General features: G+C 61.7%; 2 protein-coding genes across 2 annotated transcripts in view; one reads left to right on the top strand and one right to left on the bottom strand.

Annotated features, from left to right (window-relative positions):
- LOC119094222 (neuroblastoma-amplified sequence) overlaps positions 1-18,413 on the bottom strand; it is a gene marked incomplete at its 5' end in the record, with an annotated part of 23,929 nt that extends 5,516 nt beyond the window's left edge. Inside the window, 20 exons of the mRNA XM_037217297.1 lie at positions 4,270-4,547; positions 4,878-5,375; positions 5,604-6,354; positions 7,307-7,519; positions 10,197-10,363; positions 11,365-11,619; positions 12,052-12,132; positions 12,334-12,411; positions 12,481-12,663; positions 12,958-13,192; positions 13,680-13,780; positions 14,256-14,421; positions 14,752-14,862; positions 14,965-15,182; positions 15,665-15,860; positions 16,230-16,332; positions 16,414-16,834; positions 17,452-17,631; positions 18,012-18,122; positions 18,162-18,413. Coding sequence (XP_037073192.1) covers positions 4,270-4,547; positions 4,878-5,375; positions 5,604-6,354; positions 7,307-7,519; positions 10,197-10,363; positions 11,365-11,619; positions 12,052-12,132; positions 12,334-12,411; positions 12,481-12,663; positions 12,958-13,192; positions 13,680-13,780; positions 14,256-14,421; positions 14,752-14,862; positions 14,965-15,182; positions 15,665-15,860; positions 16,230-16,332; positions 16,414-16,834; positions 17,452-17,631; positions 18,012-18,122; positions 18,162-18,413 — 4,598 coding nt within the window. The remainder of the gene's footprint in view (positions 1-4,269; positions 4,548-4,877; positions 5,376-5,603; positions 6,355-7,306; positions 7,520-10,196; positions 10,364-11,364; positions 11,620-12,051; positions 12,133-12,333; positions 12,412-12,480; positions 12,664-12,957; positions 13,193-13,679; positions 13,781-14,255; positions 14,422-14,751; positions 14,863-14,964; positions 15,183-15,664; positions 15,861-16,229; positions 16,333-16,413; positions 16,835-17,451; positions 17,632-18,011; positions 18,123-18,161) is intronic.
- Positions 1,896-3,771, top strand: LOC119093355 (chitotriosidase-1). Its single transcript, XM_037216311.1, has one exon. The coding sequence runs from the start codon at positions 1,905-1,907 to the stop codon at positions 3,411-3,413; it is 1,509 nt and encodes a 502-aa protein (XP_037072206.1). The 5' UTR covers positions 1,896-1,904; the 3' UTR covers positions 3,414-3,771.
- Positions 18,414-19,641: the final 1,228 nt, after the last annotated feature.

Genomic DNA, 19,641 nt, shown 5'->3' on the forward strand with positions numbered 1-19,641 from the left:
CCCCACTGATCGTGGAAAAAAACAAAGATTTGTTGTATACTATAATAGCCCAAAACATCTGAGCTGGTGAGCAGCAACAACCTCAACGAAAACAAAGATACGATGAAACAGTCGCGGTTGCTTAAGAGAAAGTCTGCTCCCGAAATACTGTGATATATATATATATATATATATATATATATATATATATATATATATATATATACTGATCAATTAACGCATCTTTTGTCAGCTCGCATAAAAGTACATCTATTTAGGTGTGCTTACCTCGAAAATTTCTTAGAAAACCTGATCCCTTCCCCTTGGGAGAACATTCATTTGCAGGTGACACGCCCGTTTTGGCTTCTCAAGTATAATATAATGGGCAAGACATATCACTCGCTTGATTTGAGAATCTTAGCCTTTATACATTTTTCAAAAACATCCAGCGCTCAATAAGATGACTTCATCACATGCATTAGAAATTATGGTAACATGAAATACGTCTGTAGAATTGAGAGTTGGTCATGTGTTATTGCATGCGCATGTGTGATATTTTTCACTTTATTTGTGTCATATGTGCGTGTATTATACCACAGTGGTTTACACGAAACGTGTGTCTATATATACATATATATATATATATATATATATATATATATATATATATATATATATATATATATATATATATGCAATGGACAGGACCGGGAGCCAACCCAGCTCCTCTGTGGCCACGGGGCGAGGAATCTAATCGCCGCCAAACTCAGCGATATCCCTGTTCAAACAGCGACCACAGTGAGCTATGCGCAGCTTACCGCCAAAGATTGGCTCAGGTCCCGGACGGCGACGAGTGGGCTGGTGAAATCACACACACTTGAGGGCCCCACCTGGGTGCACAGAGAGTACGCTTGTCTATCTGAGGGCTGGGTGGGTGGAGCAGAGCTCTGCCTCAGCACAGCCCCTCACACTCACAACGCAGAACGGCGTGCGGCGAATAAGTTAAAAACAAAACAGAAATGCTAGAGGGATGCTCTTTTCAGTCACCCGATTGGAGGCGCCACTGGCCGCGTTAGAGTTCCCGTCAAGGCACGTCCCATAGGCCATCCAACCATCCCCAGTTCAAAATGCGGGAGCGCCGAGTCTCCGCATCAGTGTATAGCGACAACGAACCGCAAAGAAGCATGGCGAGAGCTCGCTTGAAACCGATGAAGATGGTGGATGAAATCCGGTGGGTCCATATTTTCTGGAGTGTTAAAATTCCCAAGAATACACCGCCTCGATCCAAATTATTAGTCACCTGGCGCTTACAATATCCTGGTGGGGATGTCAATTGCACCCATTTTCTAAATGTCACTTGAGACATGTCATACGAAACAAATGCCTCTACTTGTGGTACCTGTCAATGAGTCAGCTATTGCCAGTTGGCTGGGGAGGGGGGGGGGAGGGTCGTCCTATTTTAAGCACTTCGCCCGACTGATTTACCACAATTCGTTTCTATTTCAGTGCGATTGCATATTGTATTTGGCCTGCAGAAGCCTTTAAAATGCGCAAACTACCTAGGCCGCCACTCCCGAACCTCACGGCGTACCCTGCTAAAGCCACACAAAGCCGCCCTGACCCTAACCTGAGCAGACTACCTAGGCCGCCACTCCCGAACCTGACGGCGCACCCTACTAAAGCCACACAAAGCCGCCCTGACCCTAACCTGAGCAGACTACCTAGGCCGCCAATCCCAAACCTGACGGCGCACCCTACTAAAACCACACAAAGCCGCCCTGACCCTAACCTTCTCGGCCATCCGTCTGGCGGTGCGGCGGTGCGGCCACCTGACGGACCGCCGGGACAGCTGACGACGCGCGATAACAGGTCAGGCGGGCGGCGGCGCCGGCCACCCGCCCATTCCCGGTCCGGACGCGGCCGCCATGCGACTGTGCACACTGCCGCTGCTGGCGCTGGCCGCCTGTGGCCTGGCCGCCGGCACCAACGTCCACACGCAGAGCGCGCCCTTCAAGGTGGTCTGCTACTACGGCAGCTGGGCCGTGTACCGGCCGGGAGACGGCCGATTCGACGTCGAGGACATCGACCCGCTGCTGTGCACGCACGCCATCTACACGTTCGCCGGCCTGGACGCCGCCACGCACACCATCAAGTCGCTGGACCCGTGGAACGACCTGTACGACAACTACGGCAAGGGCGCCTACCTGCGGTTCACGGCGCTCAAGGAGCGCAACCCGCAGCTGAAGACGCTGTTGGCCATCGGCGGCTGGAACGAAGGATCCGAGAAGTACTCGGAGATGACCGCCTCGCCCGAGCACCGCAAGATCTTCGTCGCTAGCTGCGTGGAGTTCCTACGCAAGTATGGCTTCGACGGCCTCGACCTGGACTGGGAGTACCCGGCGCAGCGCGGCGGCAAGGCGACCGACCGCGACAACTTCGGCCACCTGGTGCGCGAGCTGAGCGACGCGCTCGTGCCGCAGGACCTGCTCCTCACGGCCGCCGTCGGCCAGTCGCGAGCCACCATCGACGGCGCCTACAACATGCTGCAGCTGGCCGAGTACCTCGACATCATCAACGTGATGGCGTACGACTACCACGGCACTTGGGACCCGTTCACTGGCCACGTGGCGCCCCTGTACGGCTCGTCGCAGGACATCAAGCACGGCGGCGGCTACGAGGACCTCAACGTCAACTTCACCATTCACTACTACATGCAGGGCGGCGTGCCGGCCAGCAAGCTAGCGATGGGCCTGCCCACCTACGGCCGCGGTTTCCTGCTCGACGACCCGACGCGGCACGGCCTGTACGCGCCGGCGCGTCAGCCGATGCCCGCCTGCCCGTACACGCGTGACGCAGGCTTCTGCGGCTTCGCCGAGATCTGCCAGATGCTGGGCGAGGGCGGCTGGACCAGCGTCACGGACGCCGAGCAGCAGTCGCTCTACATGTACAAGGGCGACGTATGGGTCGGCTACGACGACCTGGTGTCGATCAAGCGCAAGGTGGACCTCATCCGTTCGCTGGGGCTGGGGGGCGGCATGGTCTGGTCGTTGGAGACAGACGACCTGCACAACCGCTGTGGCTTGGGCACCGCGCTGCCCTTCCTGAACGCCGTGTGGACGGAGCTCAACGGCGACATCCCCACGCCCTCGCCAGCGCCGCCCGAGCCCACCACCTCGCCGGGCCCCACGCCGGGCCCCACGCCGAGCCCCACGCCGGGCCCCACGCCGTCGCCACCGGGCCCCACGCCCACGCGCGTCTGCCAGAAGGAGGGACTGAACCCGGACCCCCAGAATAAGTGCTCGGCCATCTTCTACGAGTGCGAGCACGTGGGCGCCAACTGGCGCGTGACCGAGATGGAATGCGCCCCCGGCCTGGTGTTCGACAGCCAGCACGACGCCTGCTCGTGGCCGCAGCAGACGCCCGAGTGCCAATAGGCGTCACGCAGCGGCGGCAAGCACCCGGGGCGGCCGAGTCCTCAACTCGACACGGCACCGCCCGGCTGGGGCGGCCGCCAGTGAAGACCAGAGTTAAGGAGTTCCGACGCATTGTAATGTAGACTAGAGCCGAGGAGCTTTAAACGCTTTGGTCGCTGCGTGGCAGCTGGTTGAGTGAACAGCCTTGTTGGCAGTAATCGCGACCTGTACTCCAATAAAGCGCCCATCCATGGTCGTGACATACCTCAAGTTCGTAGGTTGGAGTGCCTGTTGTCTTACGAGAGGTCTGTTAGTGCACACTGCTGATATCTTGAATAAATAGAATATCACACAGACATGGATCAATATATAATATAAATACCACAGAGCCATGGATCAATCAATGTGGTGGAAATTCCCCCACAGGACAAGAGGACCAGGGAGGACCAGGGAGCAAAACGATCGGTAGGGCCTGTAATCCTAGAACCCAGTCCTTAGAATCGAAGTATGACGTCGACCAACGACCTGTCAATCAACAGATCCAAAACGACGCATCCAAACACTAGTTTCCGGAGACCACACTTAATGCTGTACACGAAATAATTGGTTGGCATATGACCACCGATTTTTTTAAAAATAGCAGACAGGCGGTAAGGCTAGGCTTGCCAAGGAAATATTTGTCATCTTTCCTTAAAGGATTCTTCTCAGGGATGCAGTTGCTCCCGTGGTCGCAACACATAAGCTAAGGATATGCTAGAAAGCCCACACGAAGTCACACATTACCGGTAAGACGGACTAACACATCGCGTCACAGCACAACAGATACACTGGGGGCTTTGAGCGCCTGTCAGCATCACTGAGCAGCCGCACATCTCACCTGTAGACGTCATCGTCGGAGGACTCCAGCAGCTCCGTGTACGAGTCCCACTCAAGGTACTCCAGGTGCTCCAGCCAGCCGTCCAGGCTCTCCCGCACCTCCGCCCACGCCTCCTCCGGCTTCCTGTCCTCCGTCATTTCGCGCAGACTGCCCGCCATCTCTTGGCGCGCCTCCAAGTCCAGCTTCAGCGCGGCGTCGCTGAACAGCAAGCGAGCGGAGCACCGGCGGAAGTCAGCCGGCTCGAGCCGCTCCAAGCGCGCGTGTTCGGCCTCGAGCCGCTGGGACCAGGAGCCCGGCGCGCCCGGCAACGCCGTGGCCAGCCAGGCGGCGGTCACGGCCGAGCCGGTGAGCGCCGGGTTACCCAGCCGCGGCGCCAGCTCCTCCAGCGCGTCGACGTTCTCGGCTGAGAGCGCCGTTGGAAGCAGGTCGGCCAGCTCGTCCGCGCCGGCCGCAACCACCCGGTGGAAGTCGGCGCCTGAGCCGCGGATCAGCTGCAGCAGCGTGGCGCGCGCGCTGATGGCCGCCGCCGCCGCAGGCTCGGCGCGCGCCAGCAGCGCGTGATAGAGCAGCAGCCGCTCGTGGTCGGCGCCGGCCAGCGCCGGCAGCGCGCGCTCGGCCAGCGCGCACGCCAGCAGTTCGGGTTCCTCCAGGGCCGGTGCCATCAGCTGGCGTCGGCGCACGCGTTCGCGCACCTCGTCCGCCGACAGTTCGGCCGCCGAGAACAGGTGCACCAGCTGCGCGCGCGCCAGTTCCGGCGCCGACACGCCGTACCGACGCGCCAGCCGGGCGGCCGCCTCCAGCGCCGCGTCGTCGTCACTCATGGCCAGGCCCAGAATGGTGTCGCGCTGGTAGGCCGGCTCGGCGGCGAAGCGCGCCACGTCGACACCGCGGTCCAGCCGCTGCAGCTGGTGCGCCTGCCGGGCGTCCTCCAGACGGGCGCACAGCTGTTCCAGGAGCGCGCGCAGCCCGGCGGCGGCCGGTGCCTGACACTGCAGGCCGTCGGCGATCAGCTGCTCAGGCCGCTCGAGTGTGGCGTCCGACGGCCGACCGTCTAGCTCGGCGGCCAGCCGCAGCGCGCAGCAGTAGGCCGCCAGCCGCAGCGCCAGCTCCGTCTGCGGCCAGCGCTCGCAGCAGCGCCGCAGCGGCGCCTCGGGCAGCGCCAGTGCCCAGGCCAGCGCCAGCGGTGCGTCCTCGGGCAGCAGGCGCGGCACCAGCTCGAGCAGAAGGTCGGGCTCGGGTGGCGCCGGCGGCCGACCCGCCGCGGCCGCCTCCAGCGCGTCCAGACGCGCGCCGGCCAGCGCCGTCTGCAGAGGCGCGGGCGGCGGCGGCGGCGCCGCGAACGACCGGTAGTCGGCGTACAGCGTACTCTCGTGACACCCAGGCAGCAGGGAGGCGGTGAACGCCGGCACACCCACCCGCGTCACGTCGGCGTTCGCCGGCGCCAGCTCGACGGCGGCGGCGGCGCGCTGCCCCGGAGTCAGCCGGGACACAGTGGAGCGCAGCAGGCTGCGGGTGGCGCTGCCGGCCGAGGTCAGCAGCTCGGCCGGCAGCTGCGCCGAAACCAGCGCCCGCGTCGTGTCCGAGGTGGCCTGCAGCACGGCGCGCGTGGTGCTGGCTGTGGCGCGCACCAGGTGGTCGGTGAAGCCGCGCGTGCTCCGCAACAGCGCCAGTGCCGGGCTCGACTCCCGCTCCGACGGCGCCTCCGCGAGCACCTCCTTCCCGGCCGGCGACGTGTCGCGGGAGGCCTCCCCGTCGCCTGGCGATCGCGTGCCGGGCGAGGCCCCGCGGGAGGCGGCGTCCCCAGCCGACGACCCCGCGCGGGAACCGTCCCCGCCGCCGGGCGAGACGGCGCCTTCCTCGCCGTCTTCGGCATTCTCTTCCGACAGTGACGTCTCCGGTGACGCCTGACCGGCGGCCGCGTCCTCGGCCGAGGCGTCCTGGCCGTTCTCGGCCGCCGAATGTTCGGCTACCAGCAGCTGCAGCCGGCGGCAGAGCCGGGCGGCCAGCAGCCGCTGCCGCAACCGCAGCACCTCTTCCAGCCGCGCCGCCGGACAGTGCGCCAGCGAGAACGACAGCAGCTCCAGCCTGCCCGACAGCGGGTGACGACCGTCACAGGCTACCGCACCGAGGCGGAACCGTCACAAACCCGCCCGGCAGCTGGCGTGAAGGCTGTCAGACTGTCGGACAGGGTGACAGCTGTCAAAGCCTGCCAGAGAGCATTGACAGCTATCACAGAAGGTTAGACAGAGGTCACCATTTTCCTGACAGTCCGGCCCGACATGAAGGGGAGAGCTGCTGGTGTCCACGACCCGACAGCGGCCGTGACGCGGCCGGCTGACAGTGGCACGGTCCGCGGCGAAAGAAACTGAACGCATACAACCAGCATAGAGCCAGCATATAGCCAGTGCACGGCCAGCATACAGCCCGTATACGGCCAGTATACAGTCAGCATACAGTCAGTGTACAGCCGGCGCAGGTCAGCCGGTCACATAAGGAGCAACCAACTGTGGAGAGGACATTCATGCACACCCAGATGGTGCCAAGTTAAGTTGGTTCAGACAGCCTTGCCACAGATTGCATCATTTTGCGCTTTAATATAGTTACTTGCAACTTTCTCGTCACGATAACGTTCACTTCCTGGCTGTCACGGACCTGGGGCGCACGTCGTATCGTCCGCAAGCGTGGGGCACAGGTGGTGTGAAACACAAAGCTTAATCGCAGCACTCGTCAAAGATCGAGCCCAGCTAGGTCAAACAAGGGCATCGACCACATATCAAACTAAGCCAGGTTCATCCGATAGGCAGATAACACTACGCCAGTGAGTAATAGCGGGCCTCACCAGTCGTAAATATCCTTGGTGCTGTTTATTCAGGGATATATGGGATCAACAGATTGCACTTGACCTCATTCAGTGTGCCAAGTAGATTCACAACGATGCATGTGCTGTGATAAAGGATTGCATCTACGTAGCAGCATCAGCAACAACAAAGAGCTATATCATCCTGAGCACTGCGTCAACCTCTCGACTTCCACCAACCTGTCGTCGATGTCCGCGTAGTCATCACACTCCGCCACCCGTTGACAGACGTCCCAAGCTGAGGTGTGCTCGCCCACCACTAGATGTCGGCAAGCGCGAGAGGCCGCGGCCGGGTCGGCTGCCTTCAGCGCTCGCTCAGCGATCAGCCGCAGCAGCCGCCAGCCGTCGGGCACGTGCAGCAGTCGGCTGAGCGTCAGCAGGTCCTGGTCCGACCTGGTGGCGGGCGGCCTGGTCAGGTACACACCAAACCAGGCCAGAGCTGACACACATCAGGTGGGGGCGGGGCGGGGGCTGGCTCAGTCCGCTCGACCCGGACTGTGCTGTCAGGCTAAGACCGCAGCGTCAGCTGGGTGTCTGCTGAACTTTGGAAGTCCTTCTTAACACACCCCACGTCGCCCATCGCGCAACATCAACGGACCAGACTACAACAGACCGAGCAGAATGGCAGTGTCATTCGTACCCCCTCCCAAGCGTGGGATGCAGTTCATGTCAATGCAAACTATGCCAACGTCAGGCACTGCAGACAGAAGAACGCATAGAAAAAGATGGTACGGCAATTTTTCGCAGGATAAAGTTCATGTTCCTACAGTTCGCTAGCATTAAGTGCAAAGGGCATGCTGTCAGTAACGCCAAAAGTTCAAATAGGTCCCGAGACTCCAGAGCGCAAACTGTTCGTCGCAAAAAACCTCTACAAACATGCTCGTGCGGATAAAGGCTGGCATAGAAAAGGCTCGCACGCACATGTTCGTAAGCAAGTGCTCGTATGGGATGAAGTTCGTGTGACAAAAGCGCGCACGCAAACGTTCGTATGTCAATGTAGCATGTTGATCGTCGGCGATACACTTCGTTCAAAAAAGCATGCATCCAAAGGTAGTATGCAGATTTATAAGGCAAGTTTGAACGCCGATCCCGATCCTTGGCGCCAGGCGTCTGACGAGTGACCACTGTGGGGGCCACCAAATCGCGTTGACCGGGGATAGGGAATGATAGTGGACAACGACGTTTGCATAGGCCAAGTCAAATATTATAACTCGCGCTCTTGGGCGCCAAGCAAATAAGCCCGACTTAATGGGAATAGTGAACAATACGCCGAGAATGGCAAGGACCGGATGCATATCAAAACTTAACAAACATGCCTGCCGCAGACCGTCCCACGTGTTTGCTGTGTTCCCCTTTATCCCTCACCCTGATGACGCCTCTGACGACGTTGCCGCCCGCCGCCTCCTGAGCGCGCCACCGACGCCAGCTGACGACCGCGGTAGCCAGCTGGCTTGTGTAATACGGTAGGCAAACGTGCACGCCACGCCCGATACGGTGGGGACACGCGCACGTCACGCCCGATACGGTAGGCAGGCGCACCCGTCGCACCCGATACGGTGGGCAGGCGCGTACGTCACGCCCGATACGGTAGGCAGACGCGCACGTCACGCCCGATACGGTGGGCAGGCGCACCCGTCACGCCCGATACGGTGGGCAGACGCGTACGTCACGCCCGATACGGTAGGCAGACGCGCACGTCACGCCCGATACGGTGGGCAGGCGCACCCGTCACGCCCGATACGGCAGGCAGACGCGCACGTCACGCCCGATACGGTGGGCAGACGCGCACGTCACGCCCGATACGGTGGGCAGACGTGCACGTCACGCCCGATACGGTGGGCAGACGCGCACGTCACGCCCGATACGGTAGGCAGGCGCACCCATCACGCCCGATACGGTGGGCAGGCGCACCCGTCACGCCCGATACGGTGGGCAGGCGCACCCGTCACGCCCGATACGGTGGGCAGACGCGTACGTCACGCCCGATACGGCAGGCAGACGCGCACGTCACGCCCGATACGGCAGGCAGACGCGCACGTCACGCCCGATACGGTGGGCAGACGCGCACGTCACGCCCGATACGGTAGGCAGACGCGCACGCCACGCCCGATACGGTTGGGCAGATGCGCACGTCACGCCCGATACGTCGTTGCTTTCACTAAGTAAAGTGGAGTCCAGAGAGACAGATGCACCCGCTGCTCCAGTTTTGATTGGAGTCTTGATTGCAACCGATCCAACATTGTCCGAGGTCTATCACTCTTACAACAAACGCCGGATACACACAAAATCACACGGTCGAGTTTCATAGCTTACTTCATCTCACAAATTCAAGCGAAATCTTAAAGCCGACAGTGTACAACATCTATACCGATAGTTCACCTATAGTAGTAGGCATCCGCATAGCAGTAAGAACCTGCTACCTCATGACCAATGCTGAGGAACTTTTGCGCACGTGTTTTTGCAACCAACTTTATTTGTCTGAGCCTTCGCATACGTACAATCGCTTACGAACAATTGGGCGCGTACTTGATACATACGAACTTTTTTCATACAAAGCTTTGCTCTGACGAACTTTTATCAATACGAATATTTCGCACACGTACTTTATACCACACAAACACTTGATTACGATTTTTTGCGTGTGCACTTTTGCCATACGCATGTCTATCCTTCAAGTACATTTACTTACGAACTTTAAGCATGCGAACTTTTTGCATGCGCCCATGCGTCCTCAGACCCCACGCCAGCACTATGTAAACTTGAGCAGCTCCAACCGACAAGCGTACCTCGGCAACAGCGACGGACGAGTGGACATTCAGAGCTCCCGCGCTTCATTACGTCACGACATTCCCACCAGCGTGTCGAGCGACCAAACGTCACGGCTGACAGATCAACGGATCAACCCAGCACGTTCATTTTCATAACATACACATCAAAGATTCCGTTGTAGCTTGGCGCAAACGCCAATCGTCTGCATGGCAGGGGAACGCCAAACACGGGCATAGGGGTAGAGCACGATACCTGAGTTACCATCTGGTGGGGATGAGCGGCTGTCGCGGTCGTGTCTCACCTGTAGGCGTCCGGCCGGCCGTCCAGACAGCGCTCCAGCAGGGTGAGCTTGTCGGGCGTCAGGCGCACCTGGACCGGCAGCAGTGACACCCCGAACGCCACCAGCAGCTCCAGACTGTCAACCAGGCCCAGCTCGCGGCGAACCTCCTCTGGCGGCTCCCGAATCAGCTGGGGACGGACGGCGACAGATCAGCTGGGGACGGGCGGCGACCAGATCAGCTGGGGACGGGCGGCGAGAGATCAGCTGAGGACGGACGGCGACAGATCAGCTGGAGACGGACGGCGACAGATCAGCTGGGGACGGGCGGCGACAGATCAGCTGGAGGCGGGCGGCGACCAGATCAGCTGGAGGCGGGCGGCGACCAGATCAGCTGGGGACGGACGGCGACAGATCAGCTGGAGACGGACGGCGACAGATCAGCTGGGGACGGGCGGCGACCAGATCAGCTGGGGACGGGCGGCGACATTTCAGCTGGAGACGGACTGCGACAGATCAGCTGGGGACGGACGGCGACAGACCAACTGGGGACGGGCGGCGACAGATCAGCTGAGGACGTGCGGCAAGAGACCAAGTGGGGACGGGCGGCGAGAGATCAGCTGGAGACGGACTGCGACAGATCAGCTGGGGACGGGCGGCGAGAGATCAGCTGGAGACGGACGGCGACAGATCAGCTGGAGACGGACCCCCAGATATCAGCTGGGGACGGGCGGCGACAGATCAGCTGGAGACGGGCGGCAACAGATCAGCTGGGGACGGGCGGCGACAGATCAGCTGGAGACGGACGGCGACAGATCAGCTGGAGACGGACCCCCAGATATCAGCTGGAGACGGGCGGCGACAGATCAGCTGGGGACGGGCAGCGAGAGATCAACTGGGGACAGGCGGCGAGAGATCAGCTGGGGACGGGCAGCGGTACATGCCCTCTCACCTGACCGTCCCCACACACAACCGTACGACGCCCCGCCTTGCGTTGGTGTCTAGCACCCGAGCACTACGACGCACCGGTCAACGGCGACCCGGCTGGCCCCAAAAACCTGGCACCGCGAACTTCAGCACACTCAGTCATGGCCCAGCACAGTAAAACCCAGCCACATGCACAGTCACACCGGCCCTTCGCCGTGGAGCCGTCTCTGGAGCGGAGGAAGGCGCGGCGAGGGCGCAGGCTGACCTGCAGACACTGGCGCGCCAGCTGCATGCTGGGGTCGACCAGGCTGGCGGCGGCGTCGAAGTACTCGCGGGCGGCCGTGCAGACGAGCGCCGCCGACCTGGCGAACGACACCTTGCGCAGGTACACGTTGGTGACGGCTGGCCGCTCGGTCGGGTCGGTGCACATCAGCGAGCCGGCCAGCTCGAGCAGCGCCGGCCGCGCCGACGTCAGCAGTGACAGCACGAATATCTCGTGCACGGTCTGCGGCGTCACCACCTGCGGTCGGAGGCGGTGCGGCGTCACACAACGGCCGGCGGCGCCGACGGCCGGCGACAGGCCGACTGTGGAGCGAGCGACGGCGCGAGATTCCTGCTGGACTGCACGTGATGTGCTCAGTCATGAAGCATTACGAACACGCATGTATGTGTCCCGCCTGGCGGACCACAGCCGGACACTGTTGGCCGGAGTGTGATAGGCATCGCGCCCCGCCGTGACGCCCGTGATACCTGCATCACCATGACTTCAGACCCAACGGCAAGAGGACAGCCAGCTCCGACCACGCCCGACGCTCTCTTCGCTCCACGCGCGCCTGTGCCGAACCCCGCCGGCACGTTCACCGAGAGCGGACGGAATCGCCTCATGTCGAGCGTGTCCGAGTGGCCCCTCATCCCGGATACCGTTCGGGCCGATCCCAGCCCGCCGACGCACCTGGAACACCTTCTGCTGCATCTCCAACATGTCGTCCAGCAGGCGGCGCCAGTCGAGGGCGGCCGGCGGCCCGGGGCGGCGCAGCTCGGCGCGGCTCAGCCGGTCCAGCAGGGCGCGCGCGCGGCCGCCGTCGGCCGCCACGTCGGCCAGCTCCGCTGGCGTCAGCTGTTGGTCGTGCGCCGCCAGAAGCTCAGCAGCCGCCAGCCGCGCCGCAAGCCGGTCGCGGCGCTCGCGTAACGGCCCCGCCGGCGGCAGCGGCAGCGCCGCCACCATCCGCCGCGCAGCTGCCGCCGACTCGCGCTTCGGGCACGCGTACACGGCGTCCAGAGCCAGAGCCGTCAGCTGGGCGGGGTTAGAGACGAGCGGCCGCGGCTGGCCGGCGGCCGAGTGCTGCACGAGCAGCGCCGGCAGCGCCAGGCCGTCGGCGGCCAGGCGCAGCACGTAGTCGTGCAGGAGGCCGGCCGAGGAGCCCGGCTCGGCCACCTCGCGACGCGCCAGGTACGGCAGCAGGCGGCCGCGCACCTGTGCCACGAACGTCGCCTCGCTGGCGCCGGCCATCATCAGCTCGATGACGCGCGCAGGCGCCATCTTGGCGTACGAGTCGAGCGTCACCTGACGACGCACGGCACACGCCCGCCGTCAGAGAGAGCGGGCGCGCCAACGCCGCCGAACGACACCCAACGGCCTGAAATTCCATGAGGACGAATGGACAACTCATCTCAAGATACAGACATACGTTTCTTTAAAGGAAACTGACTTATTCGAAACAGCATAACTTACCCAACTATCTGCAACAGCGAGCATTACTACATAACCTATTTTCTTCTATCTACCCTCAGGTGCCCTAATTGGCCTCGTTTACCCGGCCTTTGATCACAAGTTGCGCCCTGCTGGGTTGTGCCGCACCTCCAGGTGGCCGGCCTCATACACGAGCGTGGCCAGCGTGTCCAGGTCGTCGCGCAGCGGCTCCAGGTCGGACACGTTGCGCTCCCGGCCCAGCTGCACCAGCTCCAGGCCGTGGCCCACCAGGCAGGTGCGCGCCACGATCTCACGCGCCCGGCCAGCGTACCAGGCAGACAGCTGGGCCGGCGTCGGGTCACGACGAGTCACCGCGTACGGTGGACACTCGGCCGGGCATGACCTGGGGTCGGACAGATGTCAGGTCACGACGTCACCGCGTACGGCGGACACTCGGCCGGGCATGACCTGGGGTCGGAGAGGTGTCGGGTCATGACAAGTCACCGCATACGGCGGACACTCGGCCGGGCATGACCTGAGGTCGGACGGATGTCAGGTCACGACAAGTCACCGCGTACGGCGGACAATCGGCCGGGCATGACCTGAGGTCGGACAGGTGTCAGGTCACGACAAGTCACCGCGTACGGCGGACACTAGGCCGGGCATGACCTAGGTGATACAAATGAGACCTAAGAGCTTTCAATACCACTAATTCTATGAAATACATGACACGTAACACAGCATCGGAAGTTGAGACAGAACGATGAAGCAGCTCGGCATCGCAAAGATTGACTCGAGTCAATGGCTGAAGTATGACGAGCCCCACCGGTAGATGGCCCGGGCGGTAGACTCCACCTCTCCGGCCCGTCCCCAGTCGGTCCGCGGCCCACCTGTGCAGGGGCGAGCCGTCGTCCAGCAGCAGACTGTCCACCCAGTCCGGCTCCTGCCAGCGGAGCGTCTCGTACGACAGCACGCGGCCCCGGCTGTCCACCTGAACACAGCAGCGGACGGCGTGGTCAGCGCCGGCCCAGACCGCCCAGAGGGCCGCCCACCCCCCGCCGCTTCCTGGCGCAGGGGAGCGGCAGGCAGCACCGCTCCTGACGCCGGGGCGGCCCCGTACCGGCCGAGGTCACAACTGGACCGGCGTCGTAACTGACTGATGCTGACGTTCGTGGATGTCACAACAGCGCAGTGGTGTCGTTCCCCACCACAGTGGGCCTGGAAGAGCTTGCTTGCTGATATCAGCTGACGAACACGCCGTGCCATATCCCACATAATGTCACTCCTGCCAACCACAAGAACTCGGCGAGCGACAGTTCAAGTAGACCACTACCGTCAACTAAGAGCAAAAAAAAAAACACGGATCACTGATGACCGCCGGGCAGCTGGGGTCACCAGCGTCGTGCCCATCACGTTGGCGGCGGGGGCGGCAGCACCGGCGACCTGTTCCCGGCGCGCCGGCTGACCTCAGGCAGCAAGGGCGCGTACAGCGCCGGCGGCGTCGTCTCCGGCACGTTGGAGAGCAGCAGCAGCCGGTGCTCCAGCAGCTCGTGGCCGTGGTAGGTCAGCATCACGCCGAGCGCCTGCCAGTCGGAGCGCCGCGCGAAGTCCAGCGCCGCCTCCAGCGCCGTCCTGCGGTCGGCCGGGGGAGCAGGTGCTGTCAGGCGGCGACTCAGGGAAGCGGCGCCGGCTGCTGGAGCGCGCGAGCGTCTGCGGCGTGCTGGGGAGGCATTACGTGCCTCCCCAGCGACGCAGCCGCCTGGGCGAGACTACGTCTGGCCGACAGGGTAAGCGAGCGCCGGCGAGATTAGAGACCTCCCTGCGTTCCATCCAACGGTTACGGTGCTGATCTCAAAGCGATACCACCGGGCCTCCAGTGAAGCCCTCCTCGCCGACCAATATCCGCCCCTCCCACGGCAGCACACCACTCTCCACCGGTCCGATCTCCCGCCCGGACCCCACCTGTCTCGGAACCGGCTGTAGACGGCCGCGTCGTAGCACTCCTCGGCTTTCTCCGCGCCGCCTAGCATCCTCTCGTAAGTGCGCAGCCGCTCCTGGTAGCCCAGCAGCCGGCTGCGGAACTCGGCCAGCTGCCGCTGCGCCGGCGCCAGCTGGTCGGCGGAGCCCAGCTGCGCCAGCAGCTGGCGCCGCGCCGCCGGCCCGCCGGCTTCACACGGCAGGAAGGCGTCGCAGGCGGGCTGGGCGGCCGCACGCATCGCCTCCAGCCCAGTGCCGCGCAGGCCGTGCTCCAGCAGCAGGCGCGCCGCCTCCAGCCGGGCCGGCACGCGCGACACGCACTCGGTGAGCACGAGCGCGCGCCGTCGGATGCGGCCCAGGTAGTCGCGGATGGTGTCGGCCGACACGTCGGACTTCTGCCATTGCCTCAGGAACACCTGCCGGGGCGGGCAGAGCGGGGCTGACGGACAGTCCGGCCCGGCCAACAGCCTGATGGGGCTGGTGGAAACCACGCGATGTAAACCGCCACCTGGGCTGCACGGACTGGTAAAACAAAACGGCTGCTGGGGCGGCCTGCAGCTGAGGGTGTCGTTGCTGGACTGCGCCACGAACAACACGTGCGTCCACTGGACGGAAACGACTCTGAGGGAGCGCAACAACGCATCCCACCACGTGAAGAAATCCAAGCAGATAGGAGCCACACCTCAAAAGCAGCACTGCAGCACATGACCAAAATGCAAGAATATGTGGTCTATGCCCTTCGTGATGATCATGATGATGCTTTTCGTTTTAGGGCGCGCCGACTGTCCTGATCACATGGTGCACATTTGCTCTTGACTGCTGGGCGGCTGGGTTCGCACAACCACCGCGACACCACGGCACCACGCGACGCCGACGGCACGGCTGGCCGACAGCTCACCAGGTCGCTGTCCAGGCCGTACGCCTCGGCCAGCATGAGCGCCTCGCCGTACTCGCCGAGCTCGATCTTGCGAGCGTACAGCTGCTGTGGGGTGGTGCTGCGCAGGCAGGTGAGCCGGTACAGCGTGCGTGTGAGGCGGGGCCGCCGGCGCGCCGCCTCGAACCGCTCCGAGTCCGTCAGCCAGTACAGGCCCGACCTGCCAGCAGGCACCGACAGCAGCCCATCAGGAACGGAGGCGTCAGCGAGGCAAGGTCAAGCCCGACTTTCCCTCTAGGGACGGAAGGTCAAAGGAAATGAAGATGATGACAGATATCGTCCATTGAGGATTTATCGCAAGCCGCAAGATGCAATCAAGTGTGCATCAAACGGCGCAGGTGTCATCGAGTCTAGACGCGATTGTTACTGTTACTGCATCCGGAAGCCAAAGCTTGCAGTTGCAAGGAACAACTTTAGCAGTTAACATCTCACACCAGAATGTGCAAAGGCAATAGTCATCGCGCTTTCCCGGAAGGTCCGTGCCAAGGTCTGTCGTCCCGCGTCTGACCCAAACGCCGGCGCAGCTGACCTGACCCCCTCCAGCACGCGGCGCGGCAGGGCCACGCTCTCCTCCTGCTCGTCACCCTCGTCGTCGGCCTGCTCGTCGTCGGAGGGCTGGCGGCCGCTCTCGGCTGGCAGGCGCGCCGGCTCCGAGCGGCGCTCGCACTCGAGCACCAGGCACGCGTGGCCGGCGCCGGCGGCGCGCCCCGAGCTGACGCGCGGCGCGCCGCTGAAGAACTCGGGAGACTCGCCCAGCAGGTTGGCCAGCGTCTCGGCGTCGCTGACGGTAACGGCGCCATTGCGACGCGCCAGGATCAGAGCCGACTCCGACCACCAGGCGACGGCGGCCGGCCGGCCGGCGGCGGCGCCGAGCGTGCGCAGCCGCTGCTGGCGCCTCCCCGTGGGCAGTTGCAGAAGCTCGGGGCTGACGGCGTCATGGCCTGGCTGCGCTTCGAGCGGCCAGTGCGTCTGTTTGCGCAAGGAGGGGAACTCCCAGACGGTGAGGGCGCCCGAGAGGTGGGCCGAGAGCAGCCGGCGCGAGGCTGGGCACAAGCTCAGCGCCACCACCGGATCCCAGGCGGAAGGGCCGCGACGCCACGGCAGCCAAGACAGCGACGGCTGCACCTCCTCCTCCTGAGCAGATGGGACGCGCGGTGATAGATAAGTAATCCAGAACAAAGACAAAAATACCTCCTGCTCCAGAGGAGAGCCGTCATATTCTGTTATTGGACTCGTGAACCATCTTGTGCATGGCCATGCAGGTCGTCCATGGGTACTGCATCATCGTCATCATTGAGCCTTTACGACGCACTCAGCTGCTGAGGCTCTATGGCGTCGCCCGCCTCTCACCCCGGTGGGAAGGGCGGGCATCGCGTGGAAGCGAACCCCGTACCTTCGGTTTCCCAGACGCGCAGCGGCTAGCGCAGACGCGTTAACCACTACATTATCGGCACCCTGGGTATCGGATGCATGCCTGATTTGCTCCAGAAAACCGACAAAGGCGATGCTGTCCACGGCGGCAGCTTAACACCTACTGAAGGCCACCACAGCATAGTTCCATTTTCTGGCAGGTCTGAACAACAGCTGCACTGTTTGTCTTTTAACGCAGCTCACACGCATCAAACGCATCATCCACTCGAAGGGATGTTGCCCCAGAGACGGCGCTGCCTGGGACCGGTCGGGGGTGCTGCCTGGTGGCGGCCGGGTCGACCGTCGCCACTCGCCGGGACCCAGAGCCGGCTGCCACCCACCTGCACGGACTGGCAGACCTGTAGGTGCGGGTAGCCCGCCAGCAAGCGCCAGCAGGTGATGCCCTCGCAGCTGCCCAGACCTTGCAGCCGCTCGCACCCCACCTGGCCGCTCTCGCCGGCCACCACTAGCAACTGGCCCTGCTCGTCGTAGGTGGCGCTAGTGATGCCGCGCGGGTACAGCTGGTGCAGAGGGCCACTGTTAAGAAGGCAGGCAGGTGCGTACAGAACCATGCTGGAAAAACCATAGATGGTATACACATCTGTTGATCCCAGTTCCAAGGGCTTCGACTGGCTGTCAGCAAATACATATCACGGAAACAATGTGAATCAACGGGAGTGATGCAGATCAGTCAACGATTTACTTCTCATTCCCTGCATCAATTTTACCCGTGCGGGAAATAGGGTACAAGCTGGGCTACTTTAGGCAAGCAGATCTTGCTGAAGCACAGCATGCAGTCATTGATACACGTACAGCCCCTTCCAGTGAATCCTGAGCAGGCCCGATATTAACGAAAGGCTAGCAGAAATCTTCCAACCTCCCGCAACTCCCATCCAGCCACCTTGAGCCTGCAGTTGAACGCTTCCTCGTAGCCGTCGGCGGCGGAGACGTGGTACGCCGTGATATGTCCGCTGTACAGCAGCACCAGCAGCAGCGCGTCCCAGCGCGGCTCGCGCGGCGGCGCCCACACCAGCTCCGCCACGGCGGCGGCCGGCTGCCGGCCGAACTCGGCCGGGTAGATGACGCAGACGGAGGCGGCCAGCGCGTCGTACACGTCCACGCAGCCGGAGCTGGCAGCCACGGCCAGCAGCGGCCGGCCGCCGCTCCAGCGCAGGCGGCGCCACTGCGGCCGCGGGTCGGCCAGCACGGCGCCGTCGCCCACGATCGAGGTGAAATTATCGCGCGCGCTGCGCACCTCCAGCCGCTCCTCCTGCAGCACGGCGAGCAGGCGGCCGTCGCCGCCCAGGCTCAGCTGCCAGGCCGGGTGCACCCGCGCCAGCTCGGCCAGCGGCTCGGGCAGCGGAGCGGCGGCTGCGCGCCACCAGCCGGACGCCCACTGGCGCAGGCCTGGCGGCCGCCGCCGCTCGGGCGCCTCCAGCCGCGGCTCCTGGTGCCACTCGCAGAACACCAGCAGCTCATACAGGATGCTGCCTGGCTGCGGACCTGGCGTCGCATCATCGCCGCCATCCTCGTCCTCTTCCTTCTCCTCCTTGATAGAGGGAAAGACTAGAGGCTCATGATCCTTGTCCCCCTCCATGCCTGGAGGGATGGCCACACTGCCAAACACAAACCTGTAGAGAGTCACACCTTCAATAGGTCTCTCCATAAAGAGGCTACAAGTGCATTGATATATCCTCTTTTGCCTCAGCATGCACAGACAACAAATATGATACAATCCATACAAGCATTATAGTGCCAACTGGCACACAGTGGCAATGACTGGTGTGATTGGTGTGAATCCAGCCAGATGGCATTCCAAAATGCCAGAACACTTGTAGCAATTATACATGAATGATGACAATTTCTATAATCTTATATCAGTATATACCCCTTTCATTTATCACTTGTGCTAGGCAACATTACGATTAATGATAAGTCATATCTGAAACTGGTGTCTATATCAGGAGCGATATGGTAAATGATGGCTGGGGGGAGAGAATGAAGAAGTGGTGAGTTATAAGTGAACAATGTTTTCTAGTTAGAGGATATTTTAGGGACAGATTCAAAGAGATGAGAAAGTCCTGGAGAGATGACACAAAATCCTAGAAGAAAATTCTTAGAGGCAGAACTCAGCAGTCACACAGTAAAGGTGGTTGTGCTAAAATAAGTTTAAAATTGAGGGCCTTGAGTTGCAGTGAGCAGAAATTTGCTGGAAGAACTGGGTATTTCAAATGTGAAGGTTTTGCATATCAGGATTAAAAGTGGTCTTAATTATGTGAAATGTTATCACAGGCAGAATTTGACCTATTAGACCTCATGAGGTGATGTGCATTGAGAACCAACACACCCTAGCTGTATTTTTGTGTACTGTGCTGCCCCATTCAGTTTTAAGCGAGATATACCCTGATAATTCTGATGAGCTCAGTAGAAGTAAGGATGTCATGCTATTTTTGCAATGCTTCTTTACTATTAAGTCTGTAGTTGGAGGTCGCCAAGTGGTACCAAATTTTGACTTGTTTTAAGAACTTATC

This window comes from Pollicipes pollicipes, unplaced genomic scaffold (assembly GCF_011947565.3).
Source record: "Pollicipes pollicipes isolate AB1234 unplaced genomic scaffold, Ppol_2.1 Scaffold_4002;HRSCAF=4701_pilon_pilon_pilon, whole genome shotgun sequence".
Lineage (NCBI taxonomy): Eukaryota > Metazoa > Arthropoda > Thecostraca > Pollicipedomorpha > Pollicipedidae > Pollicipes > Pollicipes pollicipes.